At 38.7% G+C, this 15,263-nt stretch overlaps 1 protein-coding gene across 1 annotated transcript in view; it reads right to left on the minus strand.

Annotated features, from left to right (window-relative positions):
- Positions 1-7,703: 7,703 nt before the first annotated feature.
- pkib (protein kinase (cAMP-dependent, catalytic) inhibitor beta) overlaps positions 7,704-15,263 on the minus strand; it is a 36,575-nt gene continuing 29,015 nt past the window's right edge. The window contains exons 2-3 of the mRNA XM_084739935.1: positions 10,659-10,812; positions 7,704-8,274 (exon numbers count right to left, since the gene is read on the minus strand). Of these exons, the coding sequence (XP_084596061.1) occupies positions 8,192-8,274; positions 10,659-10,800 (225 nt within the window). The 5' untranslated portion in view covers positions 10,801-10,812 and the 3' untranslated portion in view covers positions 7,704-8,191. The remainder of the gene's footprint in view (positions 8,275-10,658; positions 10,813-15,263) is intronic.

Genomic DNA, 15,263 nt, shown 5'->3' on the forward strand with positions numbered 1-15,263 from the left:
TATCTGACTTGTTTCATTTCTGAAAAGGGAACTATTCAGTCAGGCAGTGATTTAATGCAATTTAAGTTTCAAGCAGTTTCAAGCACTTTATTCAAAATCCAAGCACTTTTAAAACCTTGAAAACATAATGTTAAAATTCAGGTGTTTTCAAGGATTTCCAAACTGGTGGTGTGGTGACCACCATCTGTTGGTAATATTGTCTATTGATGACTACCTCATACAATCACACTTCAAATACTCCAAACTATTCCTTTAATGTAAGCATTTACTCTGGTAAAAGAAGAAGTGCTGATTCAACTTCTTTACTGCAGTAAAACTGAAAAAGGACAGATTCTGTAATGTACTCGAAGTATAAAAGAAAAAGTAGCCCTCTGACGGACATTTCTACTGACTTCTACCGTGTCTTTGAGTTTCATCTCGTTATGTCTTCTACATGGTTTTTCCTCATTGCACCTTTTCGTCTTTTACGCCGTAAAACTAGTAACAAGCCTGTTTTGAAAATGTAAGATGAAGTAAGTGCAGATATTTGTGATTAAATGTAGAGAGTAAAGGTATAAAGTTGTCAGAAAAATAAATACACAAGTAAAGTACAGATACCTGATACCTACTTAAGTACAATAACCAAGTATTCGTACTTTGTGTCTTCCCACCTCTGGCATTTAGATCTTGCAGTTTGCTACATCCACAGCTATTTTTAGACACTGCTTCCATATTGACTTCTTGTCATTTTGGTTTATTTTGTTCTGTGATAAACTACAAGGTCAAACTTGCGCTCAACTTGAGGCTGACGGGGTCTCACACCTTGCCACATCCGCTTTACATCACGCGTATGCCTCCTCTCCTCGTTTCAGCCGAAGCCTTCAAATCAATTCTCCCCCTTGCCTCATTCTCTAAAGGAGCGTGTCTGCATACAGTGAAATAAGGCCCAAGCTTCTCTCAAGGCGAGGTTACCCTAGCAACAAGTTACGTAGACGCAGTCTGGGCAGAGGAGCTACCTCAGAGGAGAGGACGGTGCCTGAGAGTGGAGGTGGAGACTAACAGGGATACTTCAGCTGAAAAAAATAAGTCTGAAATGGATTACATGTTTCTGTTTTGCTTGAATAAATGATGAATGTTAATAGATAAATGGACCGTATGCAGCAGAGCCATTGCTGTGTTTTTAATAAATAATGTTTCTGTTACATAATCTACAGAGCGGCGAGCAAACATAATGTTTTACACACAAGTGCTGTACTGTGGTTGTGTCTGCGTGGAGACAAAGAGCCCTTGGGTGTGTGGATGGTCTCATCTCCTGTCAGCAGGGATGCTGGGAGGCAGCCAGACGACCAGCCCGCTTGATCACAAAGGTTCACTCATGGCTCACAAACACAACTCTGTCCAGCACCCCCCCCCTTTCCTCTTTCATTATTAACCTCCACCTCCACAGGTTAGAAGCGGTGTTTGAGACAATTGTGCCAAAACTGATTCAAAAAGCGTCCGTTTTTGTCAAATATCTGCCTACTGCTGCACGAGCACCAAGACAACACTGGGTGTGTCCGAGTCAAACTCCTCACCGGGTTTAAACCTGAAGGTTATGTGCAGGAATGTGAAGCCAGACCCTCCAAAACCACGATTTGAGTCAACATATTTACAGGAATTAAGAAATCCCTGTAAATATTACTGTAAAAATGATATTTCAGCCATTTTCTTTGTACCAGACATAACAAAGAAATTCTCCCGTGTGTAGAAGCATGATGTGGGATGAATGATAATTTAGTGAATGTCTCCATCTGCTGCACATCCGCAGGAACTGCTGCATTATGTAACAGGACGGGTGCATGTGTTGCCTTGTGCTCCCTTCAAGTGCTCCTCATACACTCTTATCTTACACTTAAGAAGATGTAAAATATGATCGGCGCTGCTTCAAGTGCCCGTCATCAGAGATGGAGCCTGTTGTCAAATGTAGCAGAGAGCAGAAAAGTGTACACTTGCCAAAAGGATCTGATGGTCTGAGGACTTAAACGTAGTATATAAAATAGGGCTGAACAATTAATTGAAATTTTAACAAAATCACAATATGGCCTGCTGCAACTTTCAAATCCTAGGCAGTACAATATTTGTTAAAAGGGAAACGTGAGTCAAATATCATTTTAAATAGAATATTGTCGTGCTGCAGAGATGTCCTGGCCTGCACATCATGTTCTACCAAGAGCTGCAATAATTAATCAATTGTTAATCAACTGTTTGTTTAGTAATTTTTTTCAGTTATAAAGAATTTCCAAATTCTCTGATTTCAAGTTCTCAAAGTTGAGTATTTTATGGTTTCTTTATTCAAAAAAAGACAATAGAGGACATCATATTAGCTAGTAATCACCATTTTTTAGCATTTTCTGACTTTTTATAGACCAAACAACTAATTAATTCAAGAAAGTAATCAACAGATTAATCGATAATAAAAAATTATCATTAGGTGCAGCCCTAATTCTAACAGCTTACGACAAAATTGGTTTTGTTATAGATCCCTGCAAAAATGACACCATTATTCTTTTAATGTTTCAAAGGAAAATGGCAATAATGATGTAAAAGTCATTGCCTTGAATATGGCAAATTATATCGCAATTGCAAAATCAGTCAAAATAATTGAAATTAGGTGTTTCTTCAAAATTGTTCAGCCCTAATATTGAGTGAGTTGTGATTGACAGCGCGCTGGATTTATTTGATTCTGTCACTTGTGTCTTAGTGACACTTTTGGCCTGATGGCGGTGCTTTGACCTGATGGTCGCATGAAGGGGAAGGTCAGCAAAAGTGTTGCCAGAAATAGATCTTTTCCACAGCAGCCATTTTGACATGAAGTAATGGAGTAAACACAGGTTTCACCGATGATACTGAGGCTCAATAGTTAAGGGTCAAACAGAGTCAGGATGCTGCTAAGCTCACTGGAAAGGCTCTGCTACACTAAATGGAACAAGACTTTAAATAGCGTCATTGGTGACACATTTTTACCTGTTTACTCTGCTATTTAATATCTGCTTTGAAAAACGTATATTGAAAAGATGTTGCTCACACTGTGTTGCATGTTGGGCAGACTATTGATTATTATCATGATTACAAAACTTCTGCATTACAGAGATATTTTGCCTTTTTTTAATTCTACACATTCTAATGCTGCATTCCCGTCATTGTTGGAGGTTGGAATTTCCCCGCTGAAATATCCAGCTTTGCATTCCAGGTGCACAGCGCCAAACGTAAACAAAGAAAACATGCTTAACCGTGAAAAGTGTATTTGCCGTGTGTACACACATCGGAGCAGAGCAGCCTCCTTGCATATGTAAACAGAACAGAGCTGGAAACCACAACCAACAACTAATGCAATTGGCGACATATTTTCATATCAGTTTACATGCAGGGCAGATTTTATCATATGATATTATGTATTGATTTAACTAAATGCAGCCAAATGTAATTTATGTTGCTTTTTAATTGATGGTTTAACATTTACATTGCGCCTTTCATTGGTGCTGCCATTGTTGTGTGACCTCAAGCTACTTCTTCTTCATGAACTTTGACCAAATGGATTTGACCCAAGTTTAGAAGTAGGTACTCTGACTTTTAGTGGTGTTCCATTGTATTTTGCTGGTGGGAGGATGGAAATTTTTGAGTTCTGAGCTGGCTGGAACACGACATTCCTCCTTTCCATGGCTTCTACATTACACATGATGCAACTCAACTGCTAATAGTTCAGTATGAGATTTAGGTGTGTTGCGCTAGAAGTAGCTAATGTAGACTCAAGCAGGGATTAACAGTGGGGTACAGAGGTCTGGTAAAATCACTTCTTTCTAACTCTACACCAACAGATTTGTTCATTTTTGAACTTGTAGTCTTCAACCCCAACCAATACTGACTCAGGTTATATTATTTGAGGATTTTTATCAGACTTCACCACAGCTCCATGTGGAGAGACAAATAAAACTTAAAAAAGCCATGCCAGCACATCTATTACAGTGGTGCTTTCGAGGTAAATATGCCATTATGTTAACATGCTAGCATACTGAAATTTAGCAGGTAATGTTTACCATGGTCACCTTAGTTTAGCATGTTAGCATACTAATATTTGCTAATCAGCACTAAAACTGTCTATAGCCATGCTAGCAGCTTTCATACAGTGGTGTTTTTTTAGCTAAATGTTAATATCGGTATGCTAACATGCTAGCATGCTGAGCAGGCAGTGTTTACTGAGGCCATCTTAGTTTAGCATGTTAGCATGGTAATATGTATTAGTTAGCTCTAAAAATGTCTACAGTCATACTAGCAGCTCTAATACAATGGCTCTTTTGAGCTAAATGCTAATATCAGTATGCTAACACGCAAACTATGACAGTACTGATATTTAACAAGTAATGTTTCCCGTGGTCATCTTATTGTAGCATGTTAACATGCTAATATTTGCTAATCAGCACTGAAAGCAAAGTACAGCTGAGGTTGACAGCAGTGGCATTAGGTCTGCAGGTGTTTTATAGACCAGTCTATTGGACTTTAACCTGCTAGTGGCTTAAATGAAAAGTCAGGGGATCGATACTGTCAATAGTCTTTATCCTGTGGGGAACATTACTGTTTGTACAAACTTCCAATGCAATCAATCCAACGGTTGTCGAGCTATTTCAGTCTCAACCAAAGTGGTGTACTGACCTTGCTCTCACAGAGCCCTGTTGCTTTCTTAAAGCACTCCACTAAATAATTTCGTCATAATTTAAATAGCACATTATCCTTATTTCAGACATACTACATGTATGCCAAAATGTGCATGCCTTGCATATAAATGACACTACTCAACACACAGATGTATATGTAAAGCTTGTGGGTTTAATGGCAATTTTCACCACCAGATAGAATCAACATACGGGATTCGATCCAGCTAAGTAAAATATACGCACCACTTAGAGATCAGGACACTACAAAATACACCTCTGATTCATCAACCCCTCAAAATAGTAGTTGATCATACAGCTTCAGATAGACCATGAACACGTTCTCATCAGCATTAGTAGTAGTACAGCATCATAAACAGAGGCTGGGCAGCGGCACGTCAGGCTTTCCTTGTTGCATTTGTGAAACACATCCACATAAAGACACAGCCACCGGCAAAACATCGTCAAATAGAGACAATTACAGAACATCATTTCTTTGTGGGTACAGTATGTGAATAAAGTCAGGTAATCATACAGGCAGCATGTATGACACACATGGGTTATACTACAATACAGTATATATACAGTAGCAGTGAGTGGATAGCTGACAAACTCTTGCTGGGTTCCTCGCTCTCCGTCTTGCATCCTATTCACAGCTCTGCGTATGTGTTGATGAGTGTGAACAGACTTTCTTGCGCTGCCGTTTTCGGCACTCCAAACACATTGTGGCGGCGGTGTCGCTCGATGCTTGCTCCGGGGCCCGGTCCGCGGGCATATGCTGCTGTCGCTGTTATAAGAAGCACGTGCGAGGAGCCTCGCGTTGCAAAAAACAAAAGCCCTGCTGAAGTTTTATGCAAAAAACCGAACGCTTTTCCTGACAAGAGTGTAGGATCTGCAGCTGCAGGTCTGTTACAAAAGTGTTTTTTTTATTTTTTATTTTCATTTACAGTTCAAGCAGTAAAGAGGTGTTATGATACCTCCTATTAAAACTGAGGAAATATCAGTAGCCCAAAATAGTCGATAACAGTACTTCACAGAGAAAGAACACAACACAGGTTTTCGGTTGTGAACTGCCACTAGGCACATTTTCAGAGGTTTGGAAAATGACTATTAAAAGCAGCCTTGAGCGAAAAAACAAAAAAGAAAACTCTGACTTTTCTCAGTATTATAATGAAGCAGTGTGTACACCGCTGGCAGTGGGACACTATTCTCTAAAAAGGAATGTCTCGAGATATGGACGGCTCTTCTATGTTATCACCTCGCACCACATGGACGCCTAAAAAAATGGATCAAATCCCTGGTTGTTGTTGCTAAGATCAAAACAGTCTGCTGATGAGGGGTAAAAACTGTACATTTACAATGTAGATATACTGTACAACAACCTCAGATCTGAAAACATACAGTAGATCATACACATTTAGTGGCTTACACTTTACAATAAAGGTCCATTAATTAAAATAAGCAATGCATTAGCTTTAACTAACAATTTATTAATAGTTAACTAATGTGTCTAGTAATCATTCACTAATGGTGTTCATTTAATCATGGTATCAATTCATACATTATTTAATAGTTTATAAATATACTTTTAACATTAGTTAATACTATAATAAGCATTATCTAACAGTTCATTAATGCTATAATAAGTATTAAGTAAACGTTCAAAGATTGATTTTGTGAACATTTATTAAATGCTTACATGTTAATTAGGTTACTAACTAATATTACATACGTTCTTGAGAACTGGGTCAAAACTGTATTTTTAGAAGGATTTGATTTTTTTCTCTTCAGTTATGCTGGGAAATATATTTTAAAAGATCAAACTTGTAACAGGCCAAACGCCTAGTGATTACATGTTTTATTAAATGTAGATGTAAACTCTGTCGGGTGGAAAATCCGAAAGGTGAGTCAGGGGTCTTTAGGGTACAGCGAAATGTTTTAATGCCTGATTAAATCAGGTTTTTGTAAAAATCTGATGGAGTTGACAGAAATCAGGGACATGACTTTAAAGGGCCAATGTTGAAAAAATAATTTTAAATCAAAGATATTAATAATAACCTGTGTTTACACTTATTACTAGATATTGTTAGTTTTAGATTTTGAGGATTTTTTTTTTTTAATTGCCTGAATATCTGAATTCTTGTCAGGGACAAGAGTGTTTTCTGGCACAGGGCAAGTTTAGAAATTGAAAAAATTAAAGCAAACCAAAATATTTTATAAATTACATATATTTCATATAAATAAATCCTTAAATAATAAATTCAACTTTAAAAAGGAATTAGATAGAGTATTGGTATTTTTAGTAATTTTTAGTAATTTTAAAGTTTTGTGGAGGCATAATTTATTCCATTTCTCAGGTAACAGCGATTAATATATAGTTGATAATAAAAATGTTAATTAACATGTATATCATAAAGTTCACAGCTAGGCCATTTCATTAAGAGAAAACATTTTCATAGATGTTTATTTAAGGGTAACCCTTTAGCCTCATGTCACTGTTAGCCTATACTGTATTTTATGTGCATGTTATATAAGCATCACTCAACTACAATTAACCATGTATTAATGCTGAATAAGCATTACTTAACCATAAATAACCATGTATTAATGCTCTTTATGACCCTTATTGTAAAGTTGAAAACATATATCCCTTGAGTAACACTTCATAGTTGCATAAGGATATTGAATAAGCATTATTTAACCATAATTAACCATCTATTAGTGGTCATTACGGTATGAGCTAATGTTAATTGCATCTTTATAAACTATTAAATGTATGAATTAAATAGACCATAGTTAACATGAACAACAATAGTAAATGATTACTGGACACATCAGTCAACTGTTAGTTAATGCTTATTACTGCATTACTAATGTTAATTAATGGACCCTTATTGAAAAGTGGTACCATTTAGTGTAAAAGCAGAAGTGAGCAAGACGACACAAAGACTTCCCAGTATTCTTAAATCTACTGTTTTCTTATGTCACGTTTGCATCCAGCTGGGTTAAAAAGCTTCGAGCCTCTACAGGCTGCTCCCTCCTACTATTGTCAATGTAAAATAACACACATCACTATAAAACAAGAATCAGCAGGAAATGCTAGGAAATGGTACATATTACAGTTTGACGTCCTGTTTTTCTTTAGTTTTAAATAAATCATACAAAAATAGTAGTGTACAGTATACAATCTGTCACGGTCCCTTTGATTCTCAGTGTAGTGTCCGCAGTGAGTCTGTAACTCACCGATACACACCTACACACTCATTGGTTCATGACTAAGGTGACGTCTGACTCTTTTCAGATAGTGCCAAACAGTCCTAAGCTCCTGGCTCCAGTCCTTTTTATGGGGGGGGGGGGTTGTGGGTCGGTCCGTCACTCTCCCTCTCCCGTGGCTCAGCTGCTTCACAAAACAGACTGACTCTCCACAGATAATCACTCTGTCTCCCACGGGTCGCCCTCTATCTTGTCCCTCATCCCGTCTCTCAGGTTATCTTCGCAGGTCTCTGGGGAGGTAAATAAACGAGTCCCTACGATCCTTCTTTCCCCTCCGAGCTCTCCGGCAGTGCTGGAGGCTCCTCTGCTGTGGGTGACTGGGCCCCTCCTGGACCATCTGCGCACAAACCCAAAAAAGACACTATAAGAAATATGTTGCAGTTTCAAGGGCAAAAAGAAAGAATTTGACTATCCAAAGTTATTGTTAAACAATACCAATCACTTAAATGATTATTACATCACTATGTGCTGACTTTTTTTTGCCTATGAATCATTTTATGGCTCTTTTCATGTGAAATAACCCTGCAAAGCCACTTTAGAAACCACCAAAACTAGCATGGATCTCATGGATCATGGGGAAACAAGTAAACATAAGCATATTGGCCACTTCATCATTAGCTGCTGGTCCATTAAAACAAAAAATGTCTGCAGCCTTGCCAGCAGCTCTAATAGGCCTACAGAGGTGCCTTTGAGCTAAATGCCATCATCATCAGCATGCTGACATTTAGCAGGTAATGTTCACCATGGTTATCTTAGTTTAGCATGTTAGAATGCTAATATTTGCTAGTCACCACTAAAAATGTCTATGCCAGAAGTTCTAGTACAGTGGTTCTTCGAGCTAAATGCTAATATTAGTATGTTATTATAATAGCATGCTAAGCAGGCAATGTTTACTAAAGTCATCTTAGTTTAGCATGTTAGCATGTTAGCATGGTAATATGTACTAATTAGCTCTAAAAATGTCTATAGTCATGCTGGCAGCTCTAATACAATAGCTCTTTTGAGCTAAATGCTAATATCAGTATGTTACCATGCAAACTATGACAACACTGATATATTATGGTATATATAGCTTATATATATATTTATATATATATATATATCTATATAAATATATATATACATATATATAGATATATATATATATATACATATATGTATGTGTATATAAGCTCATGTTAACATAACAACATGCCAGTGCTAACATGATTATATTTAGCAGGTAATGTTTCACAGTCATCATAGTTTAGCATGCTAATATGCTAATCCACACACTCACAAAAAATGTCTTATGTTAATATGCTGCATTCAAATAAAACTCATGAACTTGCAATTCAAGTCATGACGAGACCATCATGAGCTAAAAGCCAATAGAAAAATTCCATGGAGGGTGGGGGCTCATCTCTTAAACATGACTCCATTTGAATGCACCAACTTTGCCAGTGCTAACATTGATATTTAGCAGGTAATGTTTATCATGGTAATCATAGTTTAGCATGTTAGTATGCTAATATTTGCTAATCAGAAGTAAAAAAAAAATGTCATTTTAGCCATGCTAGCCCTAGAAGGTCTACAGTGGTTCTTTTGAACTGAATGACAGGGTCATTATGTTATCATGCAAAAAGAAAACTTCCAGTTCATATGTTGTGAATTTGACATGCATCCCCCCTTCCCATAATATTTGCTAATCAGAACTACAAAAATGTCAGCAGTCATGCTAGCAACTCTAGTACAGTCGTGCTTTGAGCTAAATGCTAATGTCACACAATCACCATGCAAATATGCTGATATTTAGCACGTCATCTTTACCGTGGTCAGTTTAGCATGTCAGCATGCTAATATTGCTACTAAGCACTGACCTTAAAGAACAGATGCCAATGACATGAGCTCTGTAAGTATTTGGTCAAGTATTTAGTAAACCAAAGTATTGGATAAACTTTAAACTGCTAGTGACTTGAAATGAAAAGTCAGGGGTCAACACTGTACTTTACTTTGCACCTGCATACACACAATGTAACAAAACTTTATGAGCTGATTGGCAATTCAAGCTATTGAGCAGGCAAGAAATGGAACCAGTAAATAGTCTGCAAGTCAAGATTTACAAGTGCACGAAGATTGGCTTGTAAGGAGAGAATAAATCCAGAATTATACTTAATTAATTTTTGGAGTACGCAAGACAAATCACGTCATTATATTTGATTTAGCAGCATCCTCATTTGCTTGCTACCCATGTAGCCAAAAATACTCAGCCCAACAGAGGTCTAAATTTGGCACTCTCATGCCACAGTCGTGATGAATGGATTGAGATGATTCTGCCATGGAATTGGCCTGTTATACCCATTTCCCAAGTGGCAGTCTTAGTCCAAAGCTGGCTCGAATGTTTCTAACTGGAGCTGATTCTCAACTGCAAGTCTTCAGTCCCAAATCTTCGTCATATCTGGCAGCCATATACGGACCAGAGTCGGGCCCAGAGGACTAGATATCACAGCAGAGTGTGCTCAGCTACCTGGCTAGATAGTGGTTTCAAGCCTGAGCTGAATTTGAATCAGACGTGACATGTAATCATGTTGGATTAGATCATTCCCCAGTGTGACAGATTTTGAACTGTGCATGATACAGGACTTACACTACAAATTCGATTTACAAGTTGAGAGATTAGAGTTTGAATTTGCCTTGTGCTCATCGTTGTAATGATGAAAAAGACAAGATTGTGTATTTTACCTTTGAGGGACAGTTCAGCCAGTTTAAGAGGCAGGTCACCAGGGTTTACGCCCGCCGGTGAGCCCAGGATGTCAGGCAGGGCGTTTCTTCTCCCGGAGCGCCCCGAGGAGGCAAAGTCCAACACTGGCTCTACTTCCGTCATCTCAGGAGCCCTCTATGATATAAAAAGAGGGTATAATGTTACACTTTTGCTTGCCCTTTAAAATAGATAAACTACAAAAGAGTTATCATCTAGACATTCAACAAGGTTTTTGTGTTGTTGCGTGGTTTGTTAACAAGCTATCTCTTGCTAACTAGTTTGTTGGACATGGCTAATAGCAACAGAATTATAATGTGCATTTTAAATATCACACATTTGAACAGATGAGGTACAGAGTCTTTAACTCATAGCCAGCATTTTTTTTGTGCCTGTGTCCTGTTAGCATGCATTGGAAAAGCCATATGTAGTAACGCAACTAAAAGGAACTTAAAGTTAACTTAACATTATTGACTGTCTTTCAAAGTTATTCATGCTAATTGACATTAGCTGTCAATTATTACTTTGTTTGCATTGCTTGTTAGCTAGCTAGCTCTTGCTAACTAGTTTGCTGGATATGGCTGATTGCAAAATAGAATTGTAATGTTGAGTATTACATTATCAGAAATTTGTACAAATTAAATGAGGCTCAGAGTCTTTTAATTCAGTTATATGAGGTGTGTCTATTACCATAAAATGAGTGTGTGTGTGTGTGTGTGTGTGTGTGTGTGTGTGTGTGTGTGTGTGTGTGTGTTTTGTTAGCATGTCTGGGGAAACCCCCCCCATACAGCACAGCAGCCTACCTAGGTTCTGCTCCAAGTACATTTTAAAAATCAAGTTAACCTATTTCCCTCTGTGTTTACCCTGGTAATTTTAATGACAGTGTTATGATATTACTTTTAAAATGATTTATGTCAGATTTTGAGTAATCCAGAGCACATCAGTGGCCATTAATCTTGACATATCTCAAACAAAATGTACCTAATCTGTTTAGTGATTTGAGCGTCAAGAGAAAAGATTTATCATTGAAGCGGAGGATGTGTCTGTCTGGTCTCATGGCAACCAGCAGCTGGGGAGCCGGCTCTAGGCTACACTGGTGACAGGCAGAATTACATCCCTTGTCACACACACACACGCACACACACAAGCTAGGCACACACACAAATACGGCGAGCCTCTGTTGCTATGGCAACAATACAGAAAAAGCACCACTGGCAGGTAAACATATGACTCAAATCCATTCTCTCACTATCTCACTTTCTCTTCCCCAGTCTCCCTCTTTTGTTGTGCAGCCTCGCTTTAAATAACCATACCATTCTGTGGAGAAACATCCCATTTCCCATCGCTCTCTTTCAACAAAGGAATGACATGTGAGGTAATGCGTACTCACAGCTATAAACCCACACACATACACTTTTACGCACACACGAGCGCAATCTAGATCTCCAGAACAAGGGCCACAGGTTGGCCATCTGTTAGCCTCAAGCGCTATTGTAGCTCAGCCATTGATCTTTATAAGCCTCAGTAGTGCATTGTGGCCTATTTTTAAAAGTAATTCCATTAGAATGAACATATTTCCCCCAACACTTTCACATAATCATGTGTTGCTACTAATCCCATGACTCTGCACATAAAGGGAGAATGGGCAGGGCCATGTAAACACGATGAAACTGTAGCTTTTCTGTGGCTTTGTTTGATTAAAGGTAGCATTCGTGAACCTCAGTGGACTATCAAATTAATGGTGCTACCTACAGTTACCATAAATTATTGATAACCTTTATTTAACAGAAATGTCCACCCTCCCCTGACAGCATCCTTGGCTTTACTGTTCAGGATTAACAGAGGACATATATGATACTAAGGGGTGTCATGATTTACTGGTATAGACGAAAATGAAGTATGGATATTGTATTAATAATATATTTACGATAATATGTAAATAATGCACTTTCACTTTAGTATGCTTTTGTACAGTTGTGGTTACAGACTTTCTCTGTACCTCCCTCATATTTTGAGTGTAATTAATTTGCCAAAAAAGAGACTGAAAAGACTAAGAGCTATGTAGTACTGAATTGTGAAATCAGAACGTTACACTGTTGTTCCTGATTTCTGTGTTCAGGATTTTTTGGACGGACCTGAAGTATGACTCGATGATGGGTTGGAGCCACGGTCACCCAGCACTATATAAGGCCCGCAAATCCAACACATGAATGTCACTGCGTCCCCCTCCCCTCATCCTCCCTAACTGTCAGTTACAAACGTACCTTCAGCGAGCCCAGCAGTTCACTTCAGCTCACTTCAGTCCCAACAACCTGACACAGAAGAAAAGAAAATCATCCTGTCACTGTCCTCCTGCTTTGGCGTAAAGCTGCTAGACAGAGCGTCCATGTTTCAGGTTCTTAATAGAAATTGACAAGGTTTGACTGGAGCCCTTTTAATGACGTCATCTTGTTTCGTCCTCCTCTTCTGCAATTGTTTAATTGCACCTGACTGGAAAATTTGTGACACACAGTTTGTCTCAATGTGCCAACTCCTAATTTCCACCTAACAGTTCTTGGAAGTCATAATGAGTGGGTCAAACAGGTCAGATGGATAGTCCACGTTGGGAACCCCCCACATACAATGACATCCTTGATCCCCCACAAATAATTTTCCAATTGTAGACTCCTTCCATGTTACTCAACACCCCAAATTCAGATAAAAATACAAAGGATGTGGCCCCGTTGGCCTCCATGAGCACTCCGATCCCAGGTCTTTGAATAGAAGTGTTCTCCCGGGAACTATTCTGTAGCTGCAGTGCTAAACTTGTCCTTTCAGTTACTGTAGGCGTCCCGGGAAACCTCCTCTGCCACACATGACAAAGCCTCTCTTTGTCCTGGACAGTGGCCACAGTTCAATTGAAAGTCCAACAATAGGAGTCTAATCAGGGCTAAGCAGCAGGAAGGATACCTCACATGGCATGTCTCTGCTTCCTGCTTCAGTCTCTCTGACAGGCTTGTCAAGCTCACTGACCGATTATCAATGAAAAGCCAGGATTGGTCTGTTAATCTGGATAATTAAAACCACTGTAGACTCTGGCTGAAATAATGACTCGCTGTAATGTCAGGTCAATATTGACCTCCTGTTTAATACCAGATACTGGCCACAGTCACCCACTGCTGATGTGACAGCTTGTCAGTGCAGTGTGGGAGGATTTTCCTCAGCAGCTTCGGGGGCTTTAGTCTGTAAAACCTGGAGTGAAAGATGCTCCAGATGCTTTGTTTTAGCATCCAATGATGGTTTAAATGTAGCTTAAAGGTTTTTGCTTTTTGTAATTTTTTATTTTTTTTGTAAACATGAGTACAAACACTGGCTTTAAAGGGATGGTTCAGATTTTTTGAAGTGGGGTTATATGAGGTACTTATCCATAGACAGTGTATTATCTACAGCAGATGGCACTTGGCATGTCCTCATTTTGGAGAAACAGCAGGAGTTCTGATATAGGAAGCTAAGCAGCTAAGTTTAGGTGGTATCAGTTAGTTTGTTTGTGTTATTGTGTGACTTCAGTGAAACCTAACTACATCACACAGTAACACAAACTAACTAACCAATCAAGGCAGCAGTACACCAGCAACTTCCACATTCTGGGTATGGTAAAATGATGTTTTTGTTTAAGAAGTAGAGATACTTTGGTACTATTTTTCCCTGCTTGATACTGATTCCTGAACTTTGGTCTCAAAAAGTCCACTCCGTGTTTTACTATTAATCCCCACAAAACCAAACCAAATCAGGAAATGAATACTGCAATAACAGCATGTATTCATAGTTCAATAATGGTACCATTCAATGGTGGACTCAAGGGTGGGGCGATCACCCCCCCTGGTGCCCCCATGTTCTAAAAAACGATGCAAAAGTGCCCTCTTACATTACATTACAGGCCAAGTGGCATATATGCTACACTACATTCTAAAAAATTATTTGGTCTCTATATGCTTTTAAATAGTTCCCTGTGTGTTTTTATTACAGAGTTGTAGTAGTTGTTACAATCGAACAATTTTAACCTAAACCAGGAACTGGAACTGTTTCACCACAAATGCATAACAATTCTCACCGCACTGGTGACCCGCCATGTACAACTGGTGCCCTTTTTATTGTATTCGCCTCTGCCCCTCAGACAGCCAAGTCCACCACCGGTACCGTTGATCAGTCAGTCAGTAACTCAGTCAGTCAGGTTTGCAGCGTCGGCCTTTGACAAATTTTGACTGGGAAATACACAATCCATCGGATTATTCCTCCTCCTGACAGACTCTAGTGGACATTCTGTTTACCACGAACTGACCACAATAACAATGTGATCTGATGCAGACTTAAAGATGGTGTTTCTCTTCTCCACTGACTAAAATTTTGCATACAGGATGCTGCTGGGAAATAGCACGGTCCTGTTTCAGTGCTAATAAATTACATGGTATCAGATCAGTGTACTCATGTACTGGCTGATGCCTAATGTCGCATTTTAGGCAGCATTGGAAATAAATAAGACCAGAAAAGTTAACTGTACTCAAAAAGTTGAGGTAATCAGTTGACACATTTTTTTCATTTCATAATCTGAA

This window comes from Lutjanus erythropterus, chromosome 16 (assembly GCF_056507025.1).
Source record: "Lutjanus erythropterus isolate fLutEry1 chromosome 16, fLutEry1.hap2, whole genome shotgun sequence".
NCBI lineage: Eukaryota > Metazoa > Chordata > Actinopteri > Lutjaniformes > Lutjanidae > Lutjanus > Lutjanus erythropterus.